This window comes from Globicephala melas, chromosome 3 (genome assembly GCF_963455315.2).
Source record: "Globicephala melas chromosome 3, mGloMel1.2, whole genome shotgun sequence".
In the NCBI taxonomy this organism is placed as follows: domain Eukaryota; kingdom Metazoa; phylum Chordata; class Mammalia; order Artiodactyla; family Delphinidae; genus Globicephala; species Globicephala melas.
The window spans coordinates 163,347,427-163,358,910 of NC_083316.1; the positions used below are offsets into that span (position 1 = coordinate 163,347,427).

The 11,484-nt window shown below is 54.4% G+C and overlaps 1 protein-coding gene across 2 annotated transcripts; it reads left to right on the forward strand.

The window, feature by feature from the left end:
* Positions 1–5,147: 5,147 nt before the first annotated feature.
* ELOF1 (elongation factor 1) lies at positions 5,148–10,900 on the forward strand. Of its 2 annotated transcripts, XM_030879821.3 has the most exons (5): positions 5,148–5,274; positions 7,737–7,870; positions 8,051–8,121; positions 8,383–8,488; positions 9,450–10,900. In XM_030879821.3, the coding sequence occupies exons 2-4, from the start codon at positions 7,755–7,757 to the stop codon at positions 8,445–8,447; spliced, it is 252 nt and encodes an 83-aa protein (XP_030735681.1). In that variant the 5' UTR covers positions 5,148–5,274; positions 7,737–7,754; the 3' UTR covers positions 8,448–8,488; positions 9,450–10,900. The 2 variants fall into 2 exon arrangements, with proteins under 2 accessions (XP_030735681.1, XP_030735679.1); XM_030879819.2 differs by lacking the exon at positions 9,450–10,900 and having other exon boundaries at positions 8,383–9,047.
* The last annotated feature ends 584 nt before the right edge of the window (positions 10,901–11,484 follow it).

Sequence of the window (11,484 nt, forward strand, 5' to 3'; positions counted from 1 at the left end):
AAACCAATCTTTTCCAATCTCTCCCTCTTACCAACATAGCTGCAGTGGACACACCTGGACCCATGCTTTTGCACATCTGTGCAAGTACGTACGGAGGAAAACTTCCAGAAGCAGAATTATTTCAGGGCCTGTTGCTGCCGAGGAATGCTGAAAGCAGAATGCTCACCCTGAACTGAAAGCTGCAGAGAAACCCAGTTCCCCTCTGGGCTTCTGAGTTGACTAACACCCACCACAAACGGCCTGAGCCAGCCCGTCACAGGAACTGCTCTCTTGGCCTGCCCTCAACGGCCACTTCAGCTGCTACGGGGCCAGGGACCCAACTGTGTGGGTCCAGCTGCCAGCCCACCTAAATAGAACGAAATAGCACCCTGGGTAAAATAAGTGAGGTTACTGAGTTCTGGGCAATGGGGGTGCAGCTGTCTCCTGAATCGAGCCTCCTTTGGTCACTGCCAAATAGTCAATAAAAGAATACCTGCAGGGACTTCCCTGGTGGCGCTGTGGTTAAGACTCTGCACTCGCAATGCCGGAGGCCCGGGTTCGATCCCTGGTCAGGGAACTAGATCCCACATGCATGCCGCAACCAAGAGTTTGCATGCCACAACTAAAGGAGCCCACTAGCCACAAATGCTGCAACTGAGACCTGGCGCAACCAAATAAATAAATATTAAAAAAAAAAAAAAAAAGAATACCTGCAAAGCCTGAACGTGTGTCGTGAGCATCCCTTGCCTCACCTCTCCGGGGAAAGGGACTTGATGGAAGTGGCACCTTCTGCTTGCTGCTTTGTAGCAGTCAACACTGCTGAATTTGTTACAAGGTAACATGTGTTACTATTAAAATTAAGCAAAGCTGGGGCTTCCCTGGTGGCGCAGTGGTTGAGAGTCCGCCTGCCGATGCAGGGGACGCGGGTTCGTGCCCCGGTCCGGGAAGATCCCACATGCCGCGGAGCAGCTGGGCCCGCGGGCCATGGCCGCTGAGCCTGCGCGTCCGGAGCCTGTGCTCCGCAACGGGAGAGGCCACAACGGTGAGAGGCCCGCGTACCGCAAAAAAAAAAATTAAGCAAAGCTGTCTTACCAGAATGCCAGCCCTGAGTTCTTTCCAGCTGACATTACCACCCACCAAGCTCTATGCCAAATTACCCGCCATCCCTTCTAATCCTGACCCAGGAGGAAAGGGCCGGCGTCATCCTGGCTTCTCAGAGGACAGAAGCTCAACAGATTAAGTCAGGTGCCCAAGGTCATATCCAGGAGGCGTCAGACTCTCAATCTTAACCACGACAGTCAAGGCAGCTCACGGCCACCCTGCCTCTTCCCACTGACTCAGAGGCTCCAAGCCGGCAGGGGTCTGAATCAGAAGTCAGCCCAGTGTCCCTGTTTGCAGGGCCCGGAGTGTGGAATTAGCCCAACATCCCAGTTCACAGGGCCCAGAGGGTGGAAAGGAGAAGTGACACATCCAAGCTGACACAGGGAACTAGTGGCAGAGAGGGGGATTGGCCCCCCTCCTCCACAATGGCCAAGCATGTCTACCAAGCACCAAGTCCTGTGCCAACTCAAGGAGCACCCAAAGGAATAAGGCAGGATAGACACATGCCCTCCTAGAGGGCTTCCTTCCAGCTCAGGGGACAATGTCAGCCAGCACACGGCCATGGGTAGAAAGATTCCTTGTAGGAAGCAACCTAAGTGTCCATCGACAGATGAGTGGATAAAGAAGATGTGGCACATATATACAATGGAATATTACTCAGCCACAAAAAGAAATGAAATTGAGTTAATTGTAGTGAGGTGGATGGACCTAGAGTCTGTCATACAGAGTGAAGTCAGAAAGAGAACGTAGAGAATGGACTTGAGGACACGGGGAGGGGGAAGGGTAAGCTGGGACGAAGTGAGAGAGTAGCACTGATATATATACACTACCAAGTGTAAAATAGATAGCTAGTGGGAAGCAGCTTCATAGCACAGGGAGATCAGCTCGGTGCTTTGCGACCACCTAGAGGGGTGGAATAAGGAGGGTGGGAGGGAGTCACAAGACGGAGGGGATATTCGGATATACGTATGCATATAGCTGATTCACTTTGTTATACTGCAGAAACTAACACAACACTGTAAAGCAATTACACTCCAATAAAGATGTTTAAAAAAAAAAGATGCCTTGTAAATTACAGGAAATAAGATGGCAGAATTCCTGGAGACCAGTCACAGAGTCTCATCTCTTCCCGCTTTTCCTGAGCAACTGCATCTGATTCAACCATCACGGATATTATCATCTCCCCACTCCCCTCCTCACACCAGGTGCTGGGCCTGGCACCGGCACCCTCACTCAGCCAGGAGGTTGTCAATGGAGAGTCAGGCCACATCCACCCTCTCAACAGCCTCCAAGGCCAAGACTCATGAATAGCAAGGTGAGAAAGCCGCCTTGCCAAACAGCAAAACGCACTGTCATCAAAACAGCATGACCCTGGCTCCGGGAAAATGTCCAGAGGGAATCCGGAAACAAATTCAAGAACACATGAGAACGTGATGTAGGTTAAGGTGACATTACAACTTCCCAGGAAAGATGTTATCTGCCTTGTCGGTTAGCCCAGAACAAAACACGACCTGAACCCTACTTCAGACCGTATACAAAAATGAATTCCAGAGGAATCACATGTTTTAGTGTAGAAATAAAATACAGTAGAGTAAATCAACTACCCTCCAAAATAAAATAAAAATTAAATTTAAAAAATACAGTAGAAAATGAACATCTACACAAAGATCTGAATGAGACAGTACATAGTAGCTTTATTCATAATCGTCCCAAAAAGGAAACAACCCAAATGTCCATCAGTAGGTGAAAGGATAGACAAACTGTGTCCATCCCTACAACGGAATACAACTCAATGATAAAAAGGAACAACTACTGATAAACACAACATGGACATAGGGAATTCCTTGGCGGTCCAGTGGTTAGGACTCCACGCTTTCTGAGGACATGGGTTCAATCCCTGATGGGGAACTAAGATCCCACAAGCAGTGTGGCCAAAAAAAAAAATGGACACGTTGCAAACGTACTGAGCTGAGTAGAAGAAGCCAAATTCAAAAGGCTACGTTTTGTATGATTCTGTTTATGGGACTTCCTCAAAAACACAAAGCTATAGGAACTGAAAACAGATTAGTTGGTGTCAAGGGCTGAGGGTGGGGTAGGGACTGACTACAAAGAGACATAAGGAAACTTCTTGGGGGGATGGAAACAGTCACTATCATGATTGTGGTGATGGCTTCACAGGTGTATGTATATGTCAAAATGTGCCGTTTATTGTCTGTCAATTATATCTCAATAAAGATGTGAAGGAAGGGAGGGAGGAAGAAAGGGAGGGAGGGAAAGAGAGACAGAGAAAGAAAGAGAGGAGAGAAAGGAAGGAAGGAAGGAAGGAAAGGGAGAGAGAGAGAAGAAAGGAAAAGGGAAAGAAAAGACACAAAACCTGTGAACCTGGCAATCATGACTACGGCAGCCACACAATAATTATCTGTATGTGTATTGACCACTAAGTGGAAATAGCAAGTTGCAAGGTAACATGTATGGTATGATCCCATCCTGTGTGTATCCAGGTTCGTACAAGCACGGAGAAGGGGTCCTCCAGAGAGGCACTGCCAAGGGTTAAGCTTGGCAGTTCTGAGAGTAACACTGCCCTCTAGAGGACTTCTTGGAGATAGGTCTATTGGAAATACATCGATAGATCTCTTGACAAGTTATTTTCCTAATCGCTCCAATGAAAGAGCTCTTATCAAGATTGCCAGGGACCAAACACTTGCCAAAGTCAACAGTCAATTCTCTTTCCTCATCTTACTCAAACTCACAGCCACATGTGACACAGCTGATCACTCTCCTCGTCTTGAAATACCTGCCTCTGGAGGCTTCGGGGAGAGGGCAACCCACGTCTTCCTCCTCCTACCTCACTGTTCTGCCCAGTCTCTTGCTGGCTTCTCCTCCTAACCTCTAAGGCTGGGGAGCCCTGGTGTCCTTCTTAGCCCTCTTCTTTTGCTACACTTTGCCCCTTACCCCTGAAACCATGTGACCTCCTCTGGCCCCAAGACTTTAAATAACCTCCATATGCAGATGACTCTCAAAATCACATCCAGATCCTTCTCCTGAGCTCCTGGCTTCTCTTCCAAAGGCCCCTTCCAGAGCCCCTCTTGCTTGTCTCAGACTAATCACAGCCAAACACAACCCTTGACCGCTCCTCCGAATTATCTCTGTTGAGCCTGCCTCATCTGAGTAAGAGGCAGCGCCCAGGGTCTCCACCCTTGACACTCCTCTCTCCTTCACTCCCTCTTAAGTTCTATAGGTGCTACTTCTGTCTGTGTGACTTCCACTCAGGCTTTGGATTCCATCCTGAGCATCGGCCTCCCAGGGAAGCCTTCTCTAACCTCTGTACTAGTTTGGCAGCCCCCTCCACCGTCACATGCTCTGAGATCCACACACTCCTCTCTGCTGCGCTGAGCAGTGTAGCAACTGACCCTTTATATTTCTGTCCAGCCTCTTCACTACATCGTGGGAATTGTGGAGCTTTGTTTTCCCCTCCCCCAGCCCCCACCTTCCTGTCCAAACTCATGTATTATAACTTCGGCACTCAAAGTGTGGTCCCGCAGACCAACAGCACGTATGGCACCGGGGACCTAGTTAGAAAGTCAGACTTCCAGGCCCCACTTCTGACCTAATGAACCAGAACCTGAATTCTAGTAAGATCCACAGGTTCTTGTTAAAGTTTGAGAAGAGCTTCTTACAAGCTTCCCCCGTTAACTCTGATTCAGCCATACTGGTATCTGTCGTTTCTTAGCACTGAGACATCGGAATGTGCCCGACATCGGGGAGACCCAGGTGAGCTGCGAGGAGCTGGGGCTTGAAGTGGGAGAGAAGGCACGTGAAGATACTGCAGCCATGGGAGAGGCTGCCTGTCCAGTGCTGCTATGGCCCGGTCCACCGCTCCTGAAACGCGGGAACTCCCACCACGGAAGCTCACTAGAAGTAGCGGCCACTCGCGCACCAACTGTGAAATGCGGTCCAGCCCTCGCGCACGCGCACTGCGATCCCGCCTCCGGGCCCGGAATGAGAGTACAGAGAAGACTTACTCTGTGCGTGCGCACACAGACACTGGAGGAGGCGGGGCTTACTCGCTGGGAGGTCCCGGCCTCGGGTGGGTGAGACAGAAGGGGAGAGGAGGGATTTCCGCTTCCGCCGGGAGCTGGAAGTCACTGTCTCCCGGGTGAACGAGGCTGTCGCAAAGATCGTTGGCGAGTGCAGGTGAGGGATCGCGCGGGCGGGCTTTGGGGCCGGGTGGGACTGGGCGCTCCGCGACCCCGGGGCGCTGACGGGGTCCTGGAGGAGGGGCCCAGGGCCCAGGGCTTGGGGGGCGGCCCATCGGGGAACTTGACTCCCCCGGGTCCCAGCGGGTCCCAGCCCGCTGTTCGGAGGCCTGGCTTCTACCGGCGGCCGGCGGGAGGCGACGCCGAAGCCTCGGTGAGCCTGGAAGGACGGCCCACCGGCCTCCTCTTGAGTCCCGGCAGGGTCGGTGGCTGAGCCCTTTTCCAGCCCCCACCTTGGCGCGCTTTGGACTTAGATCGCCACAGAAGTACAGTCCGAGGCCCCTGGAGTTTTATGTGCAGGCCAGACTCCCTTTTCTGGAGTGTGGTTGGCGGGTGCTGTAGTCACCAGGGAAAAAGATTCTGGGGCCCACCTGTAGCTTCTGATTCAGGAGACTTGTTTATATTCAACAGTTATTGAGCTCTTAATGCATACCAGGAACTGTGCGTGCTGGGGATTCAGCAGTGGGCAAATCATGCTCCCACCCGAACCCGAAAAAACTGACATTCTAGTGCCGGGAGATCTGGGGGTTAGGTTCAGAAATCTGCATTTTTTGAGCACCCCCAGGTGATTCTGGTGCGGGTGGTAACCAGGGCCAGGCTTTGGGGGGAAAAATTCAACAGAACACTACCCCTGTACCCCCGAAGGTGAGAGCCTGGGCTGCAGAACTGGCTCCGGCTTACTAAAGCCTACTGGGTCTTGTAGGGTCTGGCCGCTGCTCTCCTGTTGCATCTCACACCCATCTCCCCGTTACTCGCTGGGCTTCAGCTGTACCAGTCTTCTTTCTCTTTCTCAAGAAAAGCTTCTTCTGCCTTGGAGCCCTTGCAGTTGTTATTCCCTCTGCCTGGACTACCATGCATGGTAGCCTTCTCTTATTCAGGCCTCAGCTTAAATGACTCTTACCCAAGGATTCTTCCAGCTCCACCCTTAGGTAGCCCCGTCCCAGAAGCGTTCACTCAGCCCTGTTTCATTAACCTCATAGCACTTAGCAATATTGGAAATTATCTCCCTTATTAGTTAGCTGAAGGGTCTGTCTTCCTCCGCTAGAATATCAGTTGCACAAGAGCAGATACCTTGCCTGCCTGGACTGCAGCAGTGCTGTGGTTTACTGTAGGCTTGGCATTGGTCATTCATTCATTCAGTAAATCTCTGTTGGGAGCCAGCTCTGTGCCACGAGCTGTTCTAGGCGCTGGGGATACAAAGAAAAGACAGAAATCCCTGCCTTCAAGGAATTCACATTTGGAGGGTGCTGGGCAGAGTTAGAGATGCAGGGAGACCAGTGAGGATGCTGTTGTGATAATACAGGCCAGAGATGACTGGAACTCAAGACTCAGACCACGGAGCTGGCCCTGGGAGTGGTGAGAAGTGGTCAGATGCTGGATGTCTTTTAAAGGTAGAACAGTAGGGTCAGGATGGGATAAGGGGTGTGAGAGAGGGCGAAAGGAATTGAGGATGAGTCTAAGGTTTTTGGAAAGATGGACTTGCTGCCTGTGGGACAACACATTGAGGTGTTCGGAGCTCGGTTTTGGACAGGTTCTGTTTAAACGTTTGGTAGCACCGGGTAGGAGTGTGGCTGAGGCAGGTGGCCAGGGGAGCCTGCAGTTCAGAGAAGACGTCGGTGTAGAGGAGGCATTTGAAGCCCTGACGCTGGGTGAGATCTCCATGGAAATGAATGGAGATGGAGAGGGGAGGGGTCCAAAGACTGAGCTTGTGGACTCACCATCATTAGCGAATTGACGGGGTGAGGATGGGGTTGCAGCAGCAGCAGAGACTGCAAGAAGCTGCCACTGAGGAGGGTGGGAGAGCCCTATGAGAATGGTGGGAGGAGGAACCGGTGTGTCCAGTAGCCTGAGGAGTGAGGGCTGCCCCTTGGGGTGGACAGCATGGAAGGGGCTGTGGAGAGAGGGTAGGAGGGAACGCAGACAGCTCTGCTAGAAAAGCTCACAGAGAACGAAGGGGTGGTTTTTAATGATGGGAGAGGTCATAACAAGTGTGTTTGTTAATGATCCAGTAGAGAGAGAAGATGTGACGTTGGGATCCAAGGCACAAGGTAGCAAATTGTTTTCGTGGGGCGCGTGGACGTTCTTCCATAGCAAAGGAGAGAAGGTCGAGTGGGTGGTCCTGGGGACTTGTGGATTGTGGATGTGGTCTGACTGCTTCTGTCTACTCAGTGAATTGGAAGCACCCTTAGTTAAGAACAAGGATATTGCATAGAGAGTGGTCTTAAGTATAAGTGGAACTCTGGTCTTTATCTGGCAGGCTGCTGACCTCCACTGTCACGGAAGAATGATGCCAGAATGGGGAGGCGGGGGTGGGGTGGGGATGACCGCTTCCTACAGCGTCGAGCCAGAGGGACGCGTGGGTCCCACGAGTCGCTGACTTCTGCCCCCATCCTCCCACAGGTTTGCCCTCCTGCAGACATGGGGCGCAGAAAGTCAAAACGGAAGCCACCCCCCAAGAAGAAGATGACAGGCACCCTAGAGACCCAGTTCACCTGCCCCTTCTGCAACCACGAGAAGTCTTGTGACGTGAAAATGTGAGCGGGGCCCAGGATCCTGCCTCATGGGGCCGGCCCTCTCCTTCCTCGGTCGGGGGGTGGCTTCCCCCCACCCCCACTGTCTTCCATTCTGTCCCCAGCCCTCCTGGTTAGGGGGATCGTCACCCACAGACACAGGCCCTTTCGTTCACTAAGTCCCCGCATCTCCTCCCGTTCCAGGGACCGGGCCCGCAACACCGGAGTCATCTCTTGTACCGTGTGCCTAGAAGAATTCCAGACGCCCATCACTTGTATCCTTGGGAACCCGGGCTTTCCCCAGGGGACGGGGGCGAGGCGCCAGGGCTGCTCTGCCCAGAGTGGGCTGCTCAAGGGCACCCAGCCCTGCTGCGTGCCCTGGTGGTGTGGCCACCGAGAGGAACCAGTGCCACGTGCTGACTTACATGGGGTGACAGGCTTCAGGGCGGGGTCTGGCTAACAGTAGCGTGAACAACAGAAGTATGTATAGGAAAGGGGTCCAGTGCTACCAGTTGCCCTTGACCTCAGCGGCTCAGATCTGTCGGAACCAGTGGACGTGTACAGCGATTGGATAGATGCCTGCGAGGCAGCCAATCAGTAGCAACGCAGAGGACCCACTCCCTTGGCAGCCTCACCCGCTGGGTACCAATCCAGAGACATTCCAGGGTCCAGGGTGTGGGTCCAGGGCCTCTGCAGCCCTGTGTGTGTGTGTGTGTGTGGAGTGAGTGTGGGCATGGGTGTGAGTGGGTGTGGCTGCAGGTGTGACTGTGGGGGTGTCCTCGTGGGCATGGGGTAGAGTTGAAGGGTTGCTGGGCCCCAGGGGCCTGAACTGCCTCCCTTGGCTCCGAAAGCCTTTGACTTACTCCCTCCTCTGGCACCTGGCCACCTGGCTTTGGGGCCCTGGCTCCTCCAGGGACCTGTGTCCTGACATCATAGGTGAGGGCAAGCCCAGCAGAGGCTGCCTCGGGACTCTCCAGTGTCTTACCCCACCTCACCAGCACTTGTCCATTTGAACTGGACCAACTGCTCATCCTCCTTCCCTGCCTTCCAAGGTGTGTGGCCTGGGACTCAAGCCACAGCCCCACAGGCCCCCTGGCAGGGCGGCCTGTTTTCACGTTTGGCCACTTTTGTAGAGGAGGGAGGGGCTGGGTTGGGGATAGCTGTCGATCACCAGCCCTTAAATAAAGCAGCCAACGCGAAACTCCCAGCTCTCTGCTTTCCTGGGCTCTGGGTCAGACCCAGGGGCTCAACGAGGGAACGGGGGAGACTGAGGCATTCAGAGGTGGCCTGGCGGGCCACTGGAAGGGTCAGCCCTTAAAACTGTACAACGTTTTATCCACTCTACAAGCATTCAAGGTGAAACCAGGGCAGTGTTGGGCTCAGGGGACAGGGATAAACCCACAGACATCTGGCCAGGCGTTTACATGTTTATGTCCGATGTTTACAGTCACAGCAGAAGCCGGGGCCAGCAGAGCCCAGGGTGGGGATTGGGGGGGTCAGAGAAGGCTTCCTGGGGGACAGCCTGAAGGAGCTAAGGCTCAGGGGCCACACTGGGCCAGAGGCCAATGTCAGGTTTGCCTGCCTTGCCCCCATGTCGCGACAGCCGCCCTGAGGAAGGAAGATGCTCACGGATGAGGAAACAGGCCCGAGACAGGAGGTCACCGGCCAAAGGTCCCACAGCCAGAAGACTGCACGGCTGCCGGGCCTTGAACCCAGGAGGCCTGGCTTCACAGCCCAGCATCTTACTTCCTCCTGAGTCCAGGGTCCAGGCTAAGGGAACAGCTCCTGGCTTCCTGGGGGGGGGGGCGGTGGGGAGCACTGGAGAAGAGTAAGGGACCCTTGTCCTAGGGTCGAGAGGAGTCTCTCCGGAAGGCTGGAGGTGGAGCCAGATGCACGTGTAGGGTGTAAGAAGAAATGCCTGGGCTTTGTCCCTGGCTCCTGGCAGGAAGCTTCTAAAACCCTTGGAATTTCCTGAGCAACTGGAGTACTTTTTGTCATCCATAAAGAGCCCCTTTTGATCACAGGTGAGATTATGCTAATGAAGTGACTTAGAGTGGGGCCCTAGGTAGTCTCAGGAAGGGGCAGGACGCAGAGGAGGAACTCAGTCAGCCACACCCACCAACCTTCGGGAAGGGGAAGGGACCTACAGATGAAGCACGAGATGAGGACGAGATTTGGTGAGCTTCCGCCCTTGGTGAACACAGGGAGGTGCTGGGACACTGGGAGAGGGCATGGAAGCTCCACCCTCCTTCCTCATACCTTGCCCTAGGCATTTCTTCCATCTGGCTCCTCCCGAGTTATATCCTTTTATAATAAACCAGTGATGTAATAAGTAAAATGTTTCTCCGAGTTCTGTGAGCCACTCTAGTAAATTAACCAGATCTGAGGAGGGGGTGGTGGGGGCCCGATCTCCAGCTGGTGGCTCAAAAGCACAGGTAAACCACCTGCACTTGTGATTGGCAGCGTAAGTGGGGGAGGGGCAGTCTTGGACAGAACGCTTATCCCGTGGGATCTGACGCTTCCTCCAGGTAGAGAGTGTCAGAACTGAGTTAATTGCTTGGTGGTATTGGAAAAAACACACCTTAACAAGGCTGATGGTGAGACCCCAGATGGTCTCGTGGTGCGGAGGGCCTGACGCTTCGGCAGTGTGGGGCGGGTCCATCTCCTCCACCTGGCCTCGTGAGCCTGGGCAGCAAGTGACTTGTGCTTTGGCTTCCTCGTTGGTACAGTGGGAAGGATGATGGAACCTTCCTCCCAGGGCCACGCTGAGGATGGAGGCACCTGTCATGATTCCTGGCACAGTTCCAACAGACTCGGACCCACCAGGGCAGCGGGGGATGTGAACGGCCGAGAAGATGCTGACCAGGCCAGAAGCCCTGGCCACCAGGCCCAGCCACTGGGTCCGGCATGTGTCCCCCAGGGCCCTCTCTACCCTGACATACCCCTCCTTGGTGCTCCCACCTCCCCCTCCAAGGCCCTAGGTGGGGTCCCCTGGCTGAGGCAGGACCCAGCGGACACAGGCAGAGTGGTGGACAGGTGCCGGGGCGGGGGGGGGATGCCCTCTGGGGTGCAGGGAAAGGGGGCTCCTGCCAACCAGGGCCCGCCCACCCCAGTCTTACAGACCAAGTGCTAATATGGTGCTGTTTTCCCAAGAAGGCAGGGCCCTAGGCCAGGCATGGATCCTCCTCAGCATAGCTTCCCCGAGCTGGCCCCATGGTAGCAGGACTTTGGGTAGCAGGACTTAGGGTAGCCAGGCCAAGAGCGCCTGGAATCCAGTTTACGAGGCCCCAGGGGCCGTGTGCGTCTGTGCGAGCGGGTCTTCCGATGTCTGTCTCTGCAGGTCCCCACATTGCAGCCTCGCCCCCTGCCCTGGGGAGGGAAGGGGAGAAGACCGCTGTGCCCCCAGCATGGCCGCATCCTCTCGTTGGAACCCTGGCATTTGATAACTTCTGGGCAGGTTAGCTGGGGCCCACATCACCGGGAGAGCAGGGTCTCCTCTGAAATGTGGGGAGGTTGGGACCTTGTCCAGACTTCTGGGATCCTGGGCTGGCAGGCCAGGCGCCTGGGCCAGCTGCACCCTGCAGTCAGCTACTTAACTGCTCTGTGCCAGTTGGTAAAGGGCTATTGCCAAAGTGCCT